Source organism: Danio aesculapii, chromosome 10, assembly GCF_903798145.1.
Source record: "Danio aesculapii chromosome 10, fDanAes4.1, whole genome shotgun sequence".
NCBI lineage: Eukaryota > Metazoa > Chordata > Actinopteri > Cypriniformes > Danionidae > Danio > Danio aesculapii.
This window is the reverse complement of record NC_079444.1, coordinates 44,458,777-44,479,382: the sequence shown is the minus strand read 5'-3', so window position 1 is coordinate 44,479,382 and position 20,606 is coordinate 44,458,777. Positions and strand designations below refer to the sequence as shown.

The 20,606-nt window shown below is 37.8% G+C and overlaps 1 protein-coding gene across 1 annotated transcript in view; it reads right to left on the bottom strand.

Moving 5' to 3' along the window:
- The window catches only part of LOC130235867 (unconventional myosin-XVIIIb-like), a 109,554-nt gene that overhangs the window by 14,024 nt on the left and 74,924 nt on the right, over positions 1-20,606 (bottom strand). The window contains exons 36-40 of the mRNA XM_056466379.1: positions 18,193-18,309; positions 12,400-12,483; positions 12,157-12,294; positions 7,585-7,770; positions 2,983-3,116 (exon numbers count right to left, since the gene is read on the bottom strand). Of these exons, the coding sequence (XP_056322354.1) occupies positions 2,983-3,116; positions 7,585-7,770; positions 12,157-12,294; positions 12,400-12,483; positions 18,193-18,309 (659 nt within the window). The remainder of the gene's footprint in view (positions 1-2,982; positions 3,117-7,584; positions 7,771-12,156; positions 12,295-12,399; positions 12,484-18,192; positions 18,310-20,606) is intronic.

The following is a 20,606-nucleotide window of genomic DNA, read 5'->3' as shown; positions in this document are numbered from 1 at the left end:
CACAAGAAGAAAAAGAGGAGGAGTGTTCCACTTTCAGCTTACAGTCACACACTCAAAACAAAAAGTTTCTAATATATGTTTGTTGAGAAAGAAAATTAAACCATGACGTTACACTAAATAGGTATGGAGCATTTGTTTTATTTTATAAAATTCTGATTTAAAATATATACATATACAGTATTTTTCTTCCAAGAAACATGAGAAAAACAATAATAAAATAAATTGAAATGAAAAAGTTGTAAGTTCAGCTTGTAGGAGAGCAAACAGATCTGTATGATGGGATGTATCCAGCTGTACAGCGTCCAGGCTCCTTCAGTACAGTTTTCACTATGATCTGGAACAGTTTGTACAGTACAGTGCGCAGACGGGACAGCAGACTAGCACAGGCTCATCCAAAATACTTGCGTTAGCCTACATTTACAAATACATAGCACTGGGTACATTTTGTGGCCCGTTTCCGATGACAAATCCACTAGAGGGCGCTGTCTGAATTTTTGCGAATTTAAAAGTTGTTACTGTTGTAATTTCTGTTGTATGTTCTAGATTCAATTTTCAATGAAATTCAATTCATCTTTATTTCTGTAGTGCTTTCACAATGTAGATTTATCAAAGCAGCTCAACACAGAAGTTCTAGTAAACTGAAACTGTGTCAGTCCAGTTTTCAGAGTTGAAGTTCAGTTTAGTTCAGTTCAGTGTGGTTTAATCTTCACTGCTGAAAGTCCAAACACTGAAGAGCAAATCCATCGATGCGCAGCTCCACAAATCCCAAAACCAAGCAAGCCAGTAGCCAGTGGATTAGATGACAAATCCACTAGAGGGCGCTGAATACATTATTGCGAGTCTTAAATACGTTACTTAAGGTAGATTTTTTCCACGGTTCAGATGATAAATACACTAGAGGGCGCTGTATACATTGCTGTGAGTCTGAAATACATTACTTAGGGTAATTTTTTTCCACGTTTCAGATAAGTCCACTAGAGGGCGCTGTATACATTGCTGTGAGTCTGAAATACGTTACTTAGGATAATTTTTTTCACGTTTCAGATGATAAGTCCACTAGAGGGTGCTGTATACATTGCTGTAAGTCTGAAATATGTTATTTAGGGTACTTTTTTCCATGTTATTGCAAATCTGAAATATGCTACATAGAGTACATTTTGTTGTACATTTCAGATGACAAAACCACTAGAGGGTGCTGTCTACATTTTGGCGAATCTGAAATATGTTACTTAGGGCAGTGTTCCCCAACTGCCTGGGCCTCAGACCGGACCAACTAAAACTGGGCCACACAAAAAATCTTTAACTATTTCTGTTTTACTTATTAGCTAAGTCTGAACAATCTTTTATTTTGAAAAATGACTGTATTCTCTTGGTTACATCTCGGTCGCTTGAGTGAAAAAATTTAACCCACAAGCTAGCAAAATGAATAAGAAGGACCCACGAACTGCCAAGGTATGGATCCGCAACCCATTTGTCAACAGAACAGGTGAATCCAGCATGTCTGTTTAAGTAAAAATGCAAATGACGGTGGCCTTGTTCATATATCACATCTTTTCTGTGCACAAGGTTGTTATTTCCAATCAAGGCATGCCACATTTGCACCCAGTTTTTCAGAATGCCGTGAGTGCACCGTGAGTCACATGACAAGAATTGACCGATCAGCTTCATACTTTGTATGGAAGATACACATTTCGGTAGACTGATTATCTCAGACGAACACAGAACACCCAAACTCTGCAGTGCTGTTTAATTTTCTCAATAAAAAAGACTTATATCAGAGCTGCAGCAATGTTTTGTCAGCTTGTCATCCTCTGAGAAAATAGTTGATGTCGTCTTGCAATCTATGCACCCCCCAGCGTGCCGAGGTAAATTTGTCAATCGTTTGCGGCGATAAAAAGGATGGGGACCACTGACTAAAAGTAACACTGACTGAACACAGATGTCAAATCCACTAGAAGACGATGTCTACATTTTTGCAAGTCTGAACATAGTTTTACCTTGATCTTACGTTGCTTTTATCTGTTTTGTGAAAGCGTGCATCAACCGACTCAAACTGCAGAACAGTAACTCAAGCTGAACTCACCAGAGAAGTCGTCCATATAAAGATAGAAAGGTGATGTATATGTATACAATTACAATCGTAGACACCGTTTAGTTGTTTTGTGGAATTTATTTGGTGTCGTGCAAAAGAACTGCACAAAACTAATCCTTTATTCATCAATAATATGTCCCAGTAAATATCATTAGTGTGAAAAGTAACAAAAGTTGCTGGTGTCATACTGCCCCCTAGTGTTCATTTAGCCTCAAAATCTGCAGTCAAATGCATGTTGAAGTTTGTTTTTGTGGTTTCACCAACATGTAGGCTGAGTTATTTGTTTCCGATGAGCCTGTGTTGTCATCGTGTATTAACAACACGCGACGCCACAAGATTCCAGCAACAAGCAATTTGTCTGTCTGCACCAAATGTGACAAGACATGATAGAAACTTTTAAATAGCAGCCACTACAACTGATAAAGGCTTTTAATCTAATTAATACACATTACAGCTCTTTACTATCATTAATAGGCAACTGAGTGACTGATGCTGTTGGTTTGCACTGAATCAGTTTCATTTTCACAGTGTCTGCTAGTTATATTTTTGTTTTCAAGATCTGAGGTGAACTATCTGCTGCTGCTTTCAGTAGTATGGCAATAAATGCCATGTAAAATGGTGTTTAAACTCACACCGGGAGCATTAAACCCTGAATAAAGCACATAATCAGTACCTGAGGTGATCATTGTCATTGTAGTTTACGCTGTTGTTTTGTAGCAGAAATAGAAAGCATTTTTAAAAAATAAAATTTGGGCGTCGCAGATACATATGGTTACAACAAAAACTCCTTTTAACATGGAAAAAGACTGCATTTATCGCATGTCATGGCATCACGTAACATCTTGTTAAGACCTGATATAAGGGTCAAAAGCAGAAGAGCAAAAACGCACCTTTCTGTATCGCTATCATCACTGGACTCAACCTCCTCCAGCGCCGCCTGCAGATCCACGATCCGCCTGATAGACGTCTCCAGATCGGCCTGTAGAGTCTGTCTGACGGCGCTAAGCTCCTCCACCTGCATCTCCTGGAGAAACAGCACATTATGTGTGACGAGGGTCATCAGAGACCAACATGAGCACTTAATCATTAGCTATGCTTTCATCCACCTATTGTTATTTTGTAATATCATATAAAAACTGCTTGACGCAAATGCCATTTTGTTGCACGTTTCAGATGACAAATCCACTAGAGGGTGCTGTAGAGTTTAGCAAATCTGAAATACGTTACTTAGGGCGATTTTGTTGCACGTTTCAGATGACAAATCCACTAGAGGGCGCTGTTTAAATGTTGTGAATTTGAAAGATGTAACTTGGGGTGCGTTTTGTTGCACGTTTCAGATGGCAAATCCACTAGAGGGCGCTGTTTAGACTGTGAATCTGAAATACGTTACTTAGGGCAGTTTTGTTGCACGTTTCAGATGGCAAATCCACTAGAGGGCGCTGTTTAGATGTTGTGAATTTGAAAGATGTTACTTAGGGTACGTTTTATTGCACGTTTCAGATGGCAAATGCACTAGAGGGCGCTGTCTACATTTTGTGAATCTGAAATAGGTCATTACAGTATGTTTTGTTGTACGTTTCAGATGACAAATCCACTAGAGGGCGCTGTCTACATTTGAGCAAATCTGAAATACGTTACTTAGGATAATTTTTCTGTATGTCTTAGATGACAAATCCACTAAAGGGTGCTGTCTTTGTTTTAGCGAATCTGAAATACGTTACTTAGGGTACTTTTGTTTTATGTTTTAAATTACATGCACTAGAGGGCGCTTTCTACTTCTTTGTCAATCTGTAATGCGTTCCTTATGGTATGTTTTGTTGTATGTTTCAGATGACAAATCCACTAGAGGGCACTTTCTCTATTATTGTGAATCTTAAATACATTACTTAGGGTATGTTTTTTTACGTTTCAGATGATAATTACACTAGAGGGCGCTGGATAGATTTTTGCAAATTTGAAATGCCACTTAGAGAACTTTTGAGGTATGTTTCAGTTAACAAATCCACTAGAGGGTGCTGTCTACATTTTTGCGAGTCTGAAACATGTTACTTGGGGGATGTTTGTTGTATGTTTCCAATAACCAATCCACTAGAGGGCGCTGTCTACATTTCTGTGAATCTGAAATACGTTACTTAGGGTATGTTTTGTTTCACGTTTCAGATGAAAAATTTACTAGAAGGCGCTGTCTACAGTTTGTGAATCTGAAATACGTTACTTAGGAAATGTTTTGTTGAACATTTCATATGATAAATCCACTAGAGGGCGCTGTATACATTTTGTGAATCTGAAATACGTTACTTAGGGTGTGTTTTGTTGTACATTTCATATGACAAATCCACAGGAGGGTGCTGTCTACATTTTTGTGAACCTAAATTAGGTAGGGTATGTTTTGTACGTTTCCGATAACAAATCCACTAGAGGGTGCTGTCTACAGTTTCTGAATGTGAAATGCCTTACTTAGGAAACGTTTTGCTGTATTTTTCAGATGATAAATCCACTAGAGGGCGCCGTCTACAGTTTGTGAATGTGAAATACGTTACTTAGGAAACGTTTTGTTGTACTTTTCAGATGATAAATCCACTAGAGGGCGCTGTCTACAGTTTGTGAATGTGAAATACGTTTTTAAGGAAACGTTTTGTTGTACGTTTCCGATGATAAATCCACTAGAGGGCGCTGTCTACAGTTTGTGAATGTGAAATACGTTACTTAGGAACCGTTTTGTTGTACTTTTCCGATGATAAATCCACTAGAGGGCGCTGTCTACAGTTTGTGAATGTGAAATACGTTACTTAGGAACCGTTTTGTTGTACTTTTCCGATGATAAATCCACTAGAGGGCGCTGTCTACAGTTTGTGAATGTGAAATACGTTACTTAGGAACCGTTTTGTTGTACTTTTCCGATGATAAATCCACTAGAGGGCGCTGTCTACAGTTTGTGAATGTGAAATACGTTACTTAGGAACCGTTTTGTTGTACTTTTCCGATGATAAATCCACTAGAGGGCGCTGTCTACAGTTTGTGAATGTGAAATACGTTACTTAGGAACCGTTTTGTTGTACTTTTCCGATGATAAATCCACTAGAGGGCGCTGTCTACAGTTTGTGAATGTGAAATACGTTACTTAGGAAACGTTTTGTTGTACTTTTCAGATGATAAATCCACTAGGGGGCGCTGTCTACAGTTTGTGAATGTGAAATGCGTTACTTAGGAAACGTTTTGTTGTACTTTTCAGATGATAAATCCACTAGAGGGCGCCGTCTACGTTTTGTGAATCTGAAATAAGTGACGTAGGGTGTGTTTTGTTGCAAGTTTTTAATAAATTTTAAAAATGTACATAAAAAAGCTATGTGCACAACTGAGTAGGATATAGTTGTTATGTGATAATGAAAAATGTACATAAACTACAATAATAACACATTTACTATATAAATTCCAGCATGCGGATCTATAAAGTCTTGTGATTTAGGTCACGTGATGAAAAAAAAATGTGTGCGATGGGACAAAATAATTTAAGACAAAGCAGCATTTCCAGCTCATTGTGAAAAATCTGAACTGTTGTTTTGCTAATACTTCAGCCAAAGTCTGTCATCACAGTGCTTCAGTATTATCATTATTATTACCACCAGAAATATTACAGCCTCCAGTGACTAAAGGACAGTAGTGTGTGTGTGTGTGTGTGTGTGTTATTGAATAAAGGACAGTAATGTGTGTGTGTGTGTGTGTGTGTTATTGACTAAAGGACAGTAATGTGTGTGTGTGTTATTGACTAAAGGACAGTATTGTGTTTGTGTGCGTGTGTGTGTGTTTTTGACTAAAGGACAGTATTGTATGTGATTTTGACTATAGGACAGTGGCGTGCTCTTGTTTATGGAATAATGTGATAATGAGTGCTGGAGAAGCGGTGAAGCGTCTGGTTTCTCCTCCGTCTGTCTGTGATTAATTCTCTTTGTCTCCTTCAAGGTTATTGATACAACAAACCCCACTGCGCTGCTCTCATCTCCATGACGACCACACCTTCACTGCGGCCCCTTCACTACCAATAACCTGAGTGTGTGTCTGTGTGAGAGTGTGTGTGCATGTGCGTGCATGATGGGTGTGATTGAATGTAGTATATGTGTGTTTGTGTGTGAGTGTAAGTGTATGTAGTGTGTGGTTGAGTGTGTAAGTGTATATAGTGCATGTGTGTGTGTGAGAGAGAGAGTGTATGTGTGTGAGAATGTAGGTGTATGAAATGTATGTGTGAGTGTATGCAGTGCACAGTGTGTGTGTGTGTGTGTGTGTGTGTGTGTGTGTGTGTGTGTATGTAGAGCATATATGTGTGTAAGTGTGTAATTGTTTGTAGTATATATATGTGTGTGTTTGAGTGAGTATGTGCGTGTAATTGTGTGTGTATATGTGTGTGTGAGTGAGTGCGTTTAAGTGTGTGTGTGTGTGTAAATGTATGTAGTGTATATGTGTGTTTAGTGAATGTGTTTAAGTGTGCGTGTGTGTGTGTGTGTGTGCATGTGTGTTTGTGTGTGTGTAAATGTATTTAGTGTATATGTGTGTTTAAGTGAATGTGTTTAAGTGTGTGTGTGTGTGTGTAAGTGTAAGTGTGTGTATGTGTGTTTGTGTGTGTGTAAATGTATGTAGTGTATATGTGTGTTTAAGTGAATGTGTTTAAGTGTGCGTGTGTGTGTGTGTGTGTGTGTGTATGTGTGTTTGTGTGTGTGTAAATGTATTCAGTGTATATGTGTGTTTAAGTGAATGTGTTTAAGTGTGTGTGTGTGTGTGTAAGTGTAAGTGTGTGTATGTGTGTGTGTAAATGTATGTAGTGTATATGTGTGTTTAAGTGAATGTGTTTACGTGTGTGTGTGTGTGTGTGTGTGTATGTGTGTTTGTGTGTGTGTAAATGTATTCAGTGTATATGTGTGTTTAAGTGAATGTGTTTAAGTGTGTGTGTGTGTGTGTGTAAGTGTAAGTGTGTGTATGTGTGTGTGTAAATGTATGTAGTGTATATGTGTGTTTAAGTGAATGTGTTTACGTGTGTGTGTGTGTGTGTGTGTGTGTAAGTGAGTGTATGTGTGTGTAAATGTATGTAGTGTATTTGTGTGTTTGAGTGAGTGTGTTTAAGTGTGTGTGTTTGTGTGTGCGTGCGTGCGTGCGTGCGTGTGTGTGTGTAAATAAATACAGGCTACAACTGAACATGAAGGATGACCTCAGAGTGGGGTTCTCCAAAAATAAACCAATAGACTTGGGCCTACTGGTGTGTGTGTGGTGTGTGTGTACCGTTGCGTGCAAGGTTTGTATATTTATCACCTCCTCAGAGGATCTTTAGAGTCTCTGGCATTGTTATTTTAGGGTGAAGTGTTTGGGAACCCCTACTCTAGAAACTGCGTCTTGATTTAAGAAGTTTGACATATTTGGACTAGAAGCAAGACAAAAACTAGGTAAGAACTATTTTTGCAGTGTGTTTATTAAAGGTGTGCAGATCTGTGTGTGTGTGTGTTCACCAGCTCCATGCGTCTCCTGCTGCTGTCCTGCTCTCTGCCAGTCAGATCCTCCATCTCCATCCTCATGTCCTCCAGCCTCTGCTGGTAATATCTGCAGTTCTCCTTCTCTCTGGCCTCAGCCTGTGCTGCCTGCTCCAGCTCCTCGCCCAGACGCACCACACTGTCCCGCAGACGCAGAACCAGCACCTACAACACACACACATATACACACAGCTGAAAATGATTCGCCCTTCTGTGAATTTTGTTTTATTCTTCAAATATTTCCCAAATGATGTTGAACAGATTCAATAATTTCTCACAGTATTTCCTCTAATATTTTTTCCTCTGGAGAAAATCTTATTTGTTTTATTTCGGCTAGAATAAAAGCAGTTTTTAATGTTTTTTAAGCCATTTTAAGGTCAATATTATTAGCCCCTTTAAGCAATACTATTTTTGGATTGTCTCCAGAATAAACCACTGTTATACAATGACTTGCCTAATTACCCTAACTTTAACGGGGTGGTCCACAGTGTATTTTAATGGCTTGGTTGTGTTTATAAGATGAAAAGCAGTGTGTGCTCTTGCTTCACTTGTAGAAAATCATGTTATGTGTTCATATATCTTACTTAGCCACTTATCTTACAGCTACTCAGCTATGGAATAAAATCACTGCCATAAATATTTAGTGCGTAAATAAAACTCACGCATCCCTAATTATAAAATCGTAAAGGAAAACGAAGCGTACTCGTAATTTTACGAGGGTACAATTCCAAAATCTGCAATTAGAACAGACACAGATACGACATTTTCTTCGTCTGTTTGTATATAACTGATAATTTTACAATGGGTGTACTTTACACACACCAATTACAGTTTCACCACACAAAGTCCTGATTACGAGTACGAATCAAACAGCGACACTCCATTGTCAAAATTACGTCACCGCTGTCACAGGCATTAATAAACAAGCGAGTCATCGATCACAACGGCGTGTCTGCTGGACACTCAAGCTCACACACACCGTCTCAGATAAGATTTCTGTTATTCCCTCTTTGACAAATGTCCGTCAAGAGCTGTAATAAAGGTTGAGACTTAATGAGGTCCATTTTCGCTGTGTTTCTTGGACATTTAACAGAATCAAAATTAAGAACGGGCCGAGGATAGTGAGCTAGCAAAATGTAAGTTAACGTTACAGGCAGCGAGCGCAGAGTCTCTCAGTGAATCACTTAACGGTGTTTAACTATAACAGGACATCTGTTGATTAAGTTACCTTCTTTCACATATATTCGGAATAAGCACGTGTAAGTAATATGAAGCGTTCAAATATCTTTTGTTATTTGAGATGTAGAATGCAGGGAAAGCATCCGCATAGAGAGACACTGCAGCGCTGCTGAGAATTGTGGGTGTTTACAAGGGTTTGACTGATAAATATGATTTTGTAGCTACATTTTTAGCAGTGCTAAACAGCATTTCCCCTTGTTTACGTCCTCGATACAACATACCGTTAGAATGTAATAGATCAATTTAAACAAATATAAACACTTACAGGTTGTGGCTCACAATCCACAGCTTCGTCTATTCTGTTTGGAGCTGCTCCTTCTCTGAGGAGTTTCAGCCAAATCCAGCACTGAGCTGGGAGAGAGTCTGGAAGTTCTCCATTGTCAAATGCTAGAGCTATATATTTTATTATAATTCTCATTCATTCATTAATTTTCTTTTCAGCTTAGTCCCTTTATTAAACAGGGGTCGCTACAATAGAATGAACCGCCAACTTATCCAGCATATGTTTTACGCAGCGGATGCCCCTCCAGCTGCAACCCATCTCTGGGAAACATCCATACACACTCATTCACACACATACACTACGGACAATTTGTACCACATGTCTTTGGCCTATGGGGGAAACCGGAGCACCCGGAGGAAACCCACGCGAACGCGGGGAGAACATGCAAACTCCACACAGAAACGCCAACTGACCCAGCCAAGACTCGAACCAGCGACCTTCTTGCTGTGAGGCGACAGCACTACCTACTGCACCACTGTGTCTCTATTATAATTCTCTGGAACATTATTAAAATAAACTGTAAGCCCAAATACAGAAACAGAAGAAGCTCTGTGGAAATAGCAGCGTTTGGACGCCATTTCAGCTTTCTCTGCTGTATCATTACAGCGCCTCTGGCCACGCCCCTTCGCTACGTGGGGTGTGTGCGCGTAACCTGAAGTGTTTGTGATCTCACTAGCCTGGATGTATTTTTTTGTAGTGCTCAAACTTCGTTCGCTGTAGGCTTTGCTAAGCTAACTCTGTTAAAGCGAAGTCTCCCTTTGCATTGAACTTTGAGCGTCTTACATTCAGATGTTGCTTATGTTCACAGCTATATTCAGGCATGTGATCAGCCAAGGACAAGAAAGAAGGAAGACGAGACCCCCCCCCCCCCATGTCTGTATGTGTTTAAATAATAAATAATAATACATAAATAATCACTCTAAAAATATATAAATATTATTCTTTATCTAAACATTTGATATTGGTCACACAATTTAAGATTTATTTTTTATTTTTAGCAGTTTAAATGTTTAGCAGTTTAATAAGTCACATAAATAATGTTTAATAGGTTCATAATTGTACCTCAATGTCGGGACAGATCCACACCGCCGCTAGACGGCGCCACTAATTCGGTTAGTTCTTTTGCGTCCAACGAATATAATTTTCCCTGTAATTTAATCAACTCTTTATTCCACGTGATAAATAAACTAATAGTCAGTAAACAATTCGCACTGTAAACATAGTAAGTGCAGTTGAATTGAGCAGCCTAATATGCTTTAACATTCCACCCTAAAAATAAATATCATGCACTGCTAAAAAAGAGTTTCACTTTCACTTTCACTTTCCTTCTCCATAGTCCCCGCTTTTCAGTCGGTTTAATTTATTATAAACTATACTTTTATAAATTGGTATTATCATCTAAACAATTTCATAACAATGTCCTGTATTACATTTCAGGTGCTCAGCTGTAGCACTGAATAAATGAAGACATCAGGACAGATGACTGACAGAGGATAATAACAAAAATGTGTCCAGGCTTTATTATTAATGTAGCTAGAGCGCACGTGGTCGTGACATGCAAATGTGAGCATAAAAAAAGTGCACAGCTGCACACACATTCAAATCGATTTCATAATCTTGCATATTATCAGCGGCTTCGTCATACGCACACATTATAGGGCTACACAATATCACTATACCTGAATGCCGTCCGGAATGAAGCAGTTAACGCTCCTTCTTGTGCACAATGATGAACAATGAAGGCGTTTCAGTCAGATCAGGTCCAGCATTGATAATGATAAACCTCACTGAGACCCCCCTCTTCCAAAAAACTTCAGATTTACATTTAAATTACAGAGATTATCCTATTGAGCTCAGAAAATACGGAAATCCATAAAATCACATCCCTGTATATTACACATCAACTACAGTTTAACACATGATATCCAAGTGGACCACCCCTTTAACCTAATTAACCTAGTTAAGCCTTTAAATGTCACTTTAAGCTGTATAGAAGTGTCTTGAAGAATATCTAGTCTAATATTATTTACTGTCATCATGACAAAGAGAAAATAAATCAGTTATTAGAAATGAGTTATTAAAACTATTATGATTAGAAATGTGCTGAAAGAAATCTGCTCTTCGTTTAACAGAAATTGGGGGAAAAAAACAAACAGGGGGGCTAATAATTCTGACTTCAACTGTACATGCATAAAGTACTGCAATAGCTTCCTCCAGGCCTGTGTTAGACCACAGTAACAGTGTGTGAGAACGCAGATAAAGCATCAATCTGTGTGGCACGTGCCCCAGTATAAATCTCCAGTGCCCCAGTAAATGCATTGAGATATGATTTACTTCATATGCAAGTGTACTTATTAAGAGTGGTACTTCCAAAATAAAGACGTTATTCTCTATGTGCAACTGAACCAACGCTGGTGAAAACAATGTAGTTTAGTCAAAAAGCAAACGGATGCATCTCTGCATGTGCGCAGAGAACCCACGCGCCTCTCGCACGCGCTGCTCTTCTCCTGGTGCGAGTCCCGGTAGTTAACATGCACGCCAAACAAATCGTAAAAACAGCCTTTTTTGTTTTGCAAGTGGACAAAACTAAAGTTTGAACAATATGATGTAGATCTGACTAAGCGTGCCTCCTGATAGATTTATTTGTATGAAGCAAAAAGGAGGGATAACGAGTCAGGGAGGTAAGACTTAATACACCTAATTCTCTGCCATGTGTCAAGTCTAAGACAACAGATAATCCTAGAACACATCTTTTTTTTGTATTTATTGAATTGTTTACAGAATTTCATTCAAATTAAATTCATATTCATGCAAAAGACTTCTTAAATGATCTTATATCACTCCAGTTGTGTCTTAACATTGTTCTCCATCTACATTTAAGATTATTTAGAATAATAGTTGTATAATAACAATAATACTTTTATTTATAATGAATATTTGTTTTGTAGTTATTAAATACAAATAATAAATTTGGGGGGAAGTGCCCCGGTAGAGCTTTATGTCAAGCAACGCCCCTGGTGAGGACTGACCTCGAATCTCTTGACCTGTCCTCTCTGGAACTCCAGCTTGTTCTCCAGATCGCAGATACGGGCCTCCTGCTTGCTCACGATGCTGCGGGACACGGTGGACGACTCCAGAAACTGAACACGTGACACACTCGTCTGCAGCTGGAGATAAAGCACTGCTGGGTCACGACAGGTCAGCAACACACAACACAACAACTTACCGCTGCATGTTTTCCAGGTTACAGCTAGAATTGATGTATGTCTCACCTCCTTCTGTAGAGTCTGTCTCTGTTTCTTCAGCTCCTCCATCTCAGCCTGAAGCTCTCGGATCTGAGAGATGTCACTGGAAGACTGCCATAAACACACATTTGGTTATCTTTGGGATATAGATAATCTCTCTCACACACACACATACTTGTATACATGGTTTACAGGGACTCTCCATAGGTGTAAAACGGCTTCTTCTATGACCTTACCCCATCCCTACCTCTAAACAGGAAACCAGTGGCTAACCTGATGTCAAATGTGCCCAATAATTATGATTTTTAAGTGTTTTGAATTACAGGGACACATAGTGAGTGTCGATTACATCATCTGTGGTGTTTTATTGGAATGGGCGGAGCTAAAAATACATTCTTCACTGCAACTCTCTGATTGGTGGAACTTTCTGCACAGCATCATGGGTATTTAAGTTGTTGTTTTTGGAATAAATTACACTATTAAGATTGTTTTCAGTCATATCATCCTGCAGCACCAAGAGCAGTTATTTACTGAAGCTAAGCAGGGCTGAGCCTGGTCAGTAGCTGGATGGGAGACCACATGGGGAAACTAGGTTGTTGTTGGAAGTGATGTTAGTGAGGCCAGCAGGGGGCGCTCAAGCTGCGGTCTGTGTGAGTCCTAATGCCCCAGTACAGTAAAGGGGACACTATACTGTCAGTGAGCGATGTTAAACCGAAGTCCTGACTCTCTGTGCTCATTAATAATCCCATGGCACTTCTGGTAAAGTGTAGGGGTGTAACCCCGGTGCAAATATATTGATTTATAACCTCAGAGCCTACAACAAGTCTGTCTTTAAAAGTTTACCATTAATAAATCCCTGAAATAAATTACTTTATGGAGAAAATGAATGGAGTTAATTCATGAACTGTGTGTGTGTGTGTTTATGTATGTGCTTGCATCACATATACATAATAAATATTAGCAATGCAACAGTTCTTGGCAAAAACTTGTATCGCCTTGCCTCCCACGGTTCGGTGTGCCCTGTGATACGCGGTTCAAAATATGCATTATTAATATTGGTTTGATGATAAAAACAACGTCAACAAAGCAGAAGAGTTCCGCTTTTGTAATCTTCCGATTACCTTTCACATGCACTGCACGTGCGAAGACCTGTCCAATCACCTCTTAGTATTTAAATCGGTTGTTGACACCATGTCGCTGTGTTTGGGTTTCTGTGTGTTTCAGTATGGCAAGTGAAAGAGATACAATGCAAATGCGCAGGTGAAGCCAAAACACAGCCGTCAGTGTTTCAACAGGCACTCAATGTAAATTCAGACACAAAAACATAAGAAATGCCGATTATTTTTTGTTGTTGTTGCAAAGATAGCCTAGATCAGTGGTTACTAGGCGGATCAATGTTCAGTATTCAGACCAAGAAGTGTCCCATACGGACGCGGATACACAGCCTATAGTTAGCGCAGCAGTCTCTGTCCTGCTGGGGGGTATTCTGCACCTGATCGCTCATGCTATTTATTCATTCCTTTTACCTGCTGTCTGCAAAGAAAGGCTTTCTTCTCGATGTACTGTTCCCATTGAATTAGGAGAGAAGAGCCGAGCGCTTTTAGCTTAAGTTTCATTCAGTACGACGGTGCTGATCACGGAGCGCTCTGGAATGATTGTTAATAAAAATGTGTTGTTGCATGTTAAAGCAAGCATAATGTAAACAGAAGTGACCTAATCAATACTCTAAAAGTGCTCAATCATTCAGATGTGTTTATTATTAAGATGTGTTGACATAATCATTATCTGCATAATTGGTTGAGACTGATGAGTCGAGATGTAAAATAGAAAAAGGAGAAATTTAAGCTTTTACTCCATTTACTCTATACTCCAACATACGATTGTCAAAATCCCAGACATTTATTTAATTAATGCGAGACATGCAAATCTACAGTCATATGTGTGAAGCCTGTTGTATTGTCAGGTGTTTGTTACCCAATAAATATGTTTATTGTTCCTTTTATTTATTTTTCCTAAGCATAGCACATACCTCACCATACCCAAACCGTGACCCTAAAACCGTGATACATACGAAACCGTGAGTAGATTGAACCGTTGCCTCTAATAAATATATCAACTTTTTATTTTGGATGTGGGGGCGACGCAGTGGCGCAGTAGGTCGTGCTGTTGCCTCACAGCAAGAAGGTCGCTGGTTCGAGCCTCTGCTGGGTCAGTTGGCGTTTCTGTGTGGAGTTTGCATGTTCTCCCTGCATTCCCGTGGGTTTCCTCCGAGTGCTCCGGGTTCCTCCACAGTCCAAAGACATGCGGTACAGGTGAATTGGGAAGGCTAAATTGTCCATAATTTATGTGTGTGTGAATAAGTGTGTATGTGTTTCCCAGTGATGGGTTGCAGCTGGAGGGGCATCCGCTGCATAAAACATATGCTGGATAAGTTGGCGGTTCATTCCGCTGTGGCGACCCCAGATTAATAAAGGGACTAAGCTGAAAAGAAAATGAATGAATTTTGGATGTGAATAATCACGATTAATCTCAGCATTAAGATATTTAATATATAATGTAGACAGATAGATGGATGATAATCTGATTAATTGCATCACCATATATAAACCTTTATGAAAATCTGCCATCAATCCTAATAAGATAAAAAAAAATAAGAATCCTTTAAGTTTAAAATAAAATCCTACTGAATAATCGAACATTTCTGTATTGATTTATTTAGAAAGATATTCTCTCAGTCACGAACCTCAGGATTCTGCTATTAAAGTGAAGATCTAATGACGTTGCCTAAGCACTGGAACACTACGTAGTGACGATGCCTCCAGTGAAAGGATAAAGCTTTTCCGCAGCAGCTTTAATGAGCCGTCCACTGAGCAAAATGAATCAGAAGTTTACTCAGAATGGAAAGAGAGATGATGTTTGAGGACAGCGTGCCACGCAATGTGACAAATTACAGTATTTAGTCACGCTTCTCAAACACCTGATAGGAAAACAGCTCATTACTCTAATGGAAAAGCTGCAATATTTATATAAAAACAGCTCTCCAAGAGTGATGATGCACACACATGTTCCCCTATAAAAGCCTCTCTTTTATCATATGAAACATGACGTGATTTATATTTAAAGCAACTTAAATAATGCAATTAATATCAGGAAAAACATGCTCAAAAGTCTTATACATCTGTATTGGAGTCGAATGAGAGTCATGTGAGTATTTATTAAGCATTAAAATTCTGCATAAAAGATGACTGCATTTTAAAGAATGGGTTGCTATTTCAGTTTTGGGGAACTTCCATTCACAAGAATTAAAACACATCACTTATAATACAAATATTACTTACACAAACAATGAAACGACACTACAAATAATCCATTTACATATTTAACACAGAGGGAGAGGTGCGTTTTATGTATCTGTCATGATAGTAACGTTACGCTTGGTGTTTTAATGTGATATTAGCATCTCAAGCATAGCATATTCACGGCACTTGTCATTTCTGCTGGATTATTTTAGATATTATTCATTCATTCATTTTCTTTTCTGCTTAGTCCTTTTATTAATCCGGGGTTGCCACAGCAGAATGAACCGCCAACTAATCCAGCACATGTTTTACGCAGCGGATGCCCTTCCAGCCGCAACCCATCTCTGGGAAACATCCATACACACTCACTCACACTCATACACTACTGATAATTTAGCATTCCCAATTCTCCTGTACCGCATGTCTTTGGACTGTGGGGGAAACCGGAGCACCCGGAGGAAACCCACGCGAACGCAGGGAGAACATGCAAACTCCACACAGAAATGCCAACTAACCCAGCCGGGACTCGAACCAAGGACCTTCTTGCTGTGAGGCGACAGCACTACCTACTTTGCCGCCATATATTATTAAATTCAATACAATTCAGCTTTATTTCTATAGCGCTTTTGCAATGTAGATTGTGTCAAAGCAGCTTCACATAGAAGTTCTAGTAAATGAAAATGTGTCAGAGTATATGTGTCAGCCATATTTGTGTGTCAGTGTATGTGTCCGCAATATTAGTATAGCAAATGTTATGACTAAAGTTTATTCAATTATTTTTGTTGCGTCTTTTCCTTTGTCCCGCCTTCTTGTGTTATTTTTTGTTATCCCATAGGCTCCCATGTTAATGTGGTCCAGGCTCTGATTGGCTGCTGGTGGCGGAGAGCTATAAAACAGAACGTCTGGCAGAGTTCGAGGAGCTTATTTTTGGTGCAACAGTTGCTGGGAGTGGAGAGCTCATGCGGCCGACCAAACGTTATTATTGTCCAAATGTCCATGTAAGCTTGCAAGGTTTTGAGAGTTTGAGCTTGTAGGCCTGACCTGCCTATTTATTTGATTACTTCTGACTTTGTTTATGTTCAGGGAGGAAGGTAAGCTTCCTGTATCTTTCTTTAAAGATTTATTTAGTTATTTTAGTGAAGAGATGATCATTTAAATTGATACTTTTTTCTACAATAAATATTCAATTAATCCCAACGGAGTGTCCACGTTTGATTGTCGACTGAAGGGGATCATTTGCATCTTTTTTTTTTCGTTTCCCTTGGGAAATCCACCACCCACAACCTTATTTCATTTATTATGCCTATGTTGTTTTCCCCTAGACATGGGGTGTAAAAGCAAGCATATTATATTTATGGCTCTTTTAATTTCTCCCAGGTTATTTCATTTATATATTAGCATTGCAAGCATATGATATTTATGTCTCTTTTAATTTCTGCTGGATTATTTTATATATTAGAATTGCAAGTTTATGAAATTTATGTCTCTTATAATTTCAACTGGATTATTTTATATAGTAGTATTGCAAATTAATGATATTTATGGCTTTTTTAATTTCTGCTGGATTATTTTATATATTATCATGGCAAACATATATTGATGGTTGTTTTGATTTCTGCCGAATTATTTCATTAATATATTAGTATCGCAAGTTTATGATATTTATGGCTCTTTTAATTTCTGCCAGATTATTTTATATATATGAAATATGATGATTGGATTTTCATTCAGACTGTCTGTAAAAATAAAATATAAATAAACAAAGTTTATTTAAACAAAAAATATTTGTATGTAAATAAATGTGTATTTTAATCGAAAGAAATTGCAATATTTTTGTTAATTTAAAATCTGGCCACAGTTGTTATAAAAATGTCAGCTGTTGCAGCTATTAAAACCATTCATTCATTTTCTTTTCGGCTTAGTCCCTTTATTAATCTGGGGTCGCCACAGCGGAATGAACTGCCAACTCATCCAGCATATGTATTAAGCAGCTGATGCCCTCCAGCTGCAACCCATCACTGGGAAACACCCATACATACTCATTCACACACATACAGTATGGACAATTTAGCTCATCAATTCCCCTATAGCACATGTGTTTGGACTGTGGGGGAAACCGGAGCACCCGGAGGAAACCCACGCCAACACGGGTGAGGACATGCAAACTCCACACAGAAATGCCAACTGACCCTGCCGAGGCTCGAACCAGTGACCTTCTTGCTGTGAGGCAATTGTGCTACCCACTGCGCCACCGTAAGGCTTAAAACTAATTTCTTTATTGAGATTTTGAATGTCAACATAGGTGTTTCCTGGATAAAAGTACAGTGATATTCAATATACATCTGTAATATTGCTGCTGAAACACTTATTTTTACACTTAGTCCTTGGTTGTTTCATGATCTGTTGAAAGCAAATTGTTAATTATTAAGAAAAATAAGGACAAGAAAAAGGAGAATAATAAATGTTATCCACAGTCATTTCTGTCTGTCTGTGAAATTTCCTGCATAGACACTGGTCAGACCTGAGCGATGAGGGCTTTGTGCTTCTTCATGAGCTCATTCAGGTCCTCCTGGTCCTCCTCCAGTCTCTTCATCAGGTCCGTCCGTTCGTAGCGCAGCTGAGACAGATCTTCATCCGCCTAGAGCAGAGAAACTTCATCAGAACACTCAGTGACAGAAGCTTTACACAAAAGAAGATACTCTGAAGAATGGTGGAATAAAGCACCCATTGACATCCATAATAGGAACAACAATATACTATGGAAGTCAACAGCTGTTGTTTTCCATAATATCTTCCTTTGTGTTCAACAGAAGAAAGAGGTGGAGGATTACTAACTGATGATAGAACTTTAATTGTGGGTGTCCTGTCCCTTTAAAATTACACAAAACATTTTAAATATTTCAATATTAAGACATTCAGTAAGAAAGTAAACATTTGCAATGTCTGAACTAGAAAAACAGGTTTTAATTTCATCCTACCGGGACTTTAAAGCGACAGCTCAGCCATAAGTTTAAATTCTGTTGTTAAAAATCACTGCTGGAATGTTTGATGAATGTCCGGTAGCCATTGACTTCCATAGAACTTTAATTTTTGTGTGAACTATACTGTGTATTTAAAATTATACATAATAGTTGAAATACTTCAATATTAATACATCTTGTAACTAAAAAAACATGATGTCTAAACTAGAAAAACTCAGAAAACATATTTTAATTTCGTTCTACTCTGACTTTAAAGAGACCATAAAAGTTCACCCATAAAGTACATTTGTCATTATTGTTGAAATGTTCGAAACCGGTAACCATTGACTTCCATAGAACTTTCATTTTTGTGTGAACTGTCCCTTTAAAATTATACTGAACATTTAAAACAAAGAAAATGAAGAATGAAACAAAGGCATTCAGTCCAAACTAGAAAAACTATTTTAATATCACTTTACCCAGACTTTAAAGGGACAGTTCACCCATAAATTTCAATTCTGTTGTTAAAAATCATTGCTGGAATGTTAGAAACCAGTAACCATTGACTTCCATAGAACGTTCATTTTTTTGAGTGAACTGTCCCTTTAAAATTATACAAACATTTAAAATATTTTGTAACAAAGAAAAAAAGAGGATGAAACAAATATTAAGACATTCAGTCTAAACTAGAAAAACTCTGAAATATATGATATATTTGATATATTTTAATTTTCTTCTACAGAAAATTTAAAGGGACAGTTCACCCAAAAATTACATTTGTCATTATTGTTGGAATGTTAGAGCTCGGTAACCATTGACTTCCATTTAAATTTTTGATTGAACAGTCTCTTTAAAATTATTATTATTTTTTTATTAAAATATTAAGGCAAAAAAAGTGGAGGACGAAACAAATACTAAGACATTTTGGAACTTTTTTAAAATTTTCAACTCAAATTTTTACTCAATGTTAATCTAATAAAAACGATGTCTAAACAAGAAAAACTCAGAAAAAATATTTTAATTTCATTTTACTCGAACTTTAAAGAGACAGTTCACCCATAAAGTACATTTGACATCATCATTGTTGGAATGTTAGAAACTGGTAACCATTGACTTCCATAGAACTTTCATTTTTGTGTGAACTGTCCCTTTAAAATTATACAAACATTTAAAACAAGGAAAACGGAAAATTAAACTAAGACATTCAGTCCAAACTACAAATACTATTTTAATATCACTTTACCCAGAGTTTAAAGGGACAGTTCACCCATAAATTTCAATTCTGTTGTTAAAAATCATTGCTGGAATGTTAGAAACCGGTAACCATTGACTTCCATAGAACTTTCATTTTTTTGAGTGAACTGTCCCTTTAAAATTATACAAACAGTTCAAATATTTTAATATTAAGACATTTTGCAACAAAGAAAATGAGGGATGAAACAAATACGATGACATTTATATACATTTTTCAACTCAGATTTTCACTCAATGTTAACCTAATAAAAACATTTGCAATGTCTAAACTAGAAAAACTCAAAAATATATTTTAATATCACTTTCCTGGACATTAAAGGGACAGTTCACACACACATGTAAATTCTGTTGTTTAAAATCATTGTTGTACTGTCACAAACCGGTAACCATTGACATCTATAGAACTTTAATTTTTGTGTCCCTTTAAAATGACAAAGAAAATGGAGGATGAAACAAATATTAAGACATTCAGTCTAAACTAGAACAATTTTGAAAACATGGATTTACATCATTTTACCTGAAATTTAAAGGGATAGTTCACACAAAAATTTTTAATTCTGTCAAACGTTACAACTGGTAACCATTAACTTCCATAGTAGAAAAAACAAATACTATGGGAGTGAATGGCAACCGGTTTTCAACATTAAAAAAATATCTCCTTTTTTTAATTAGAGGAAAGAAACTTTAATAGGTGTGAGTAGATGATGGCAGATCTGTGATT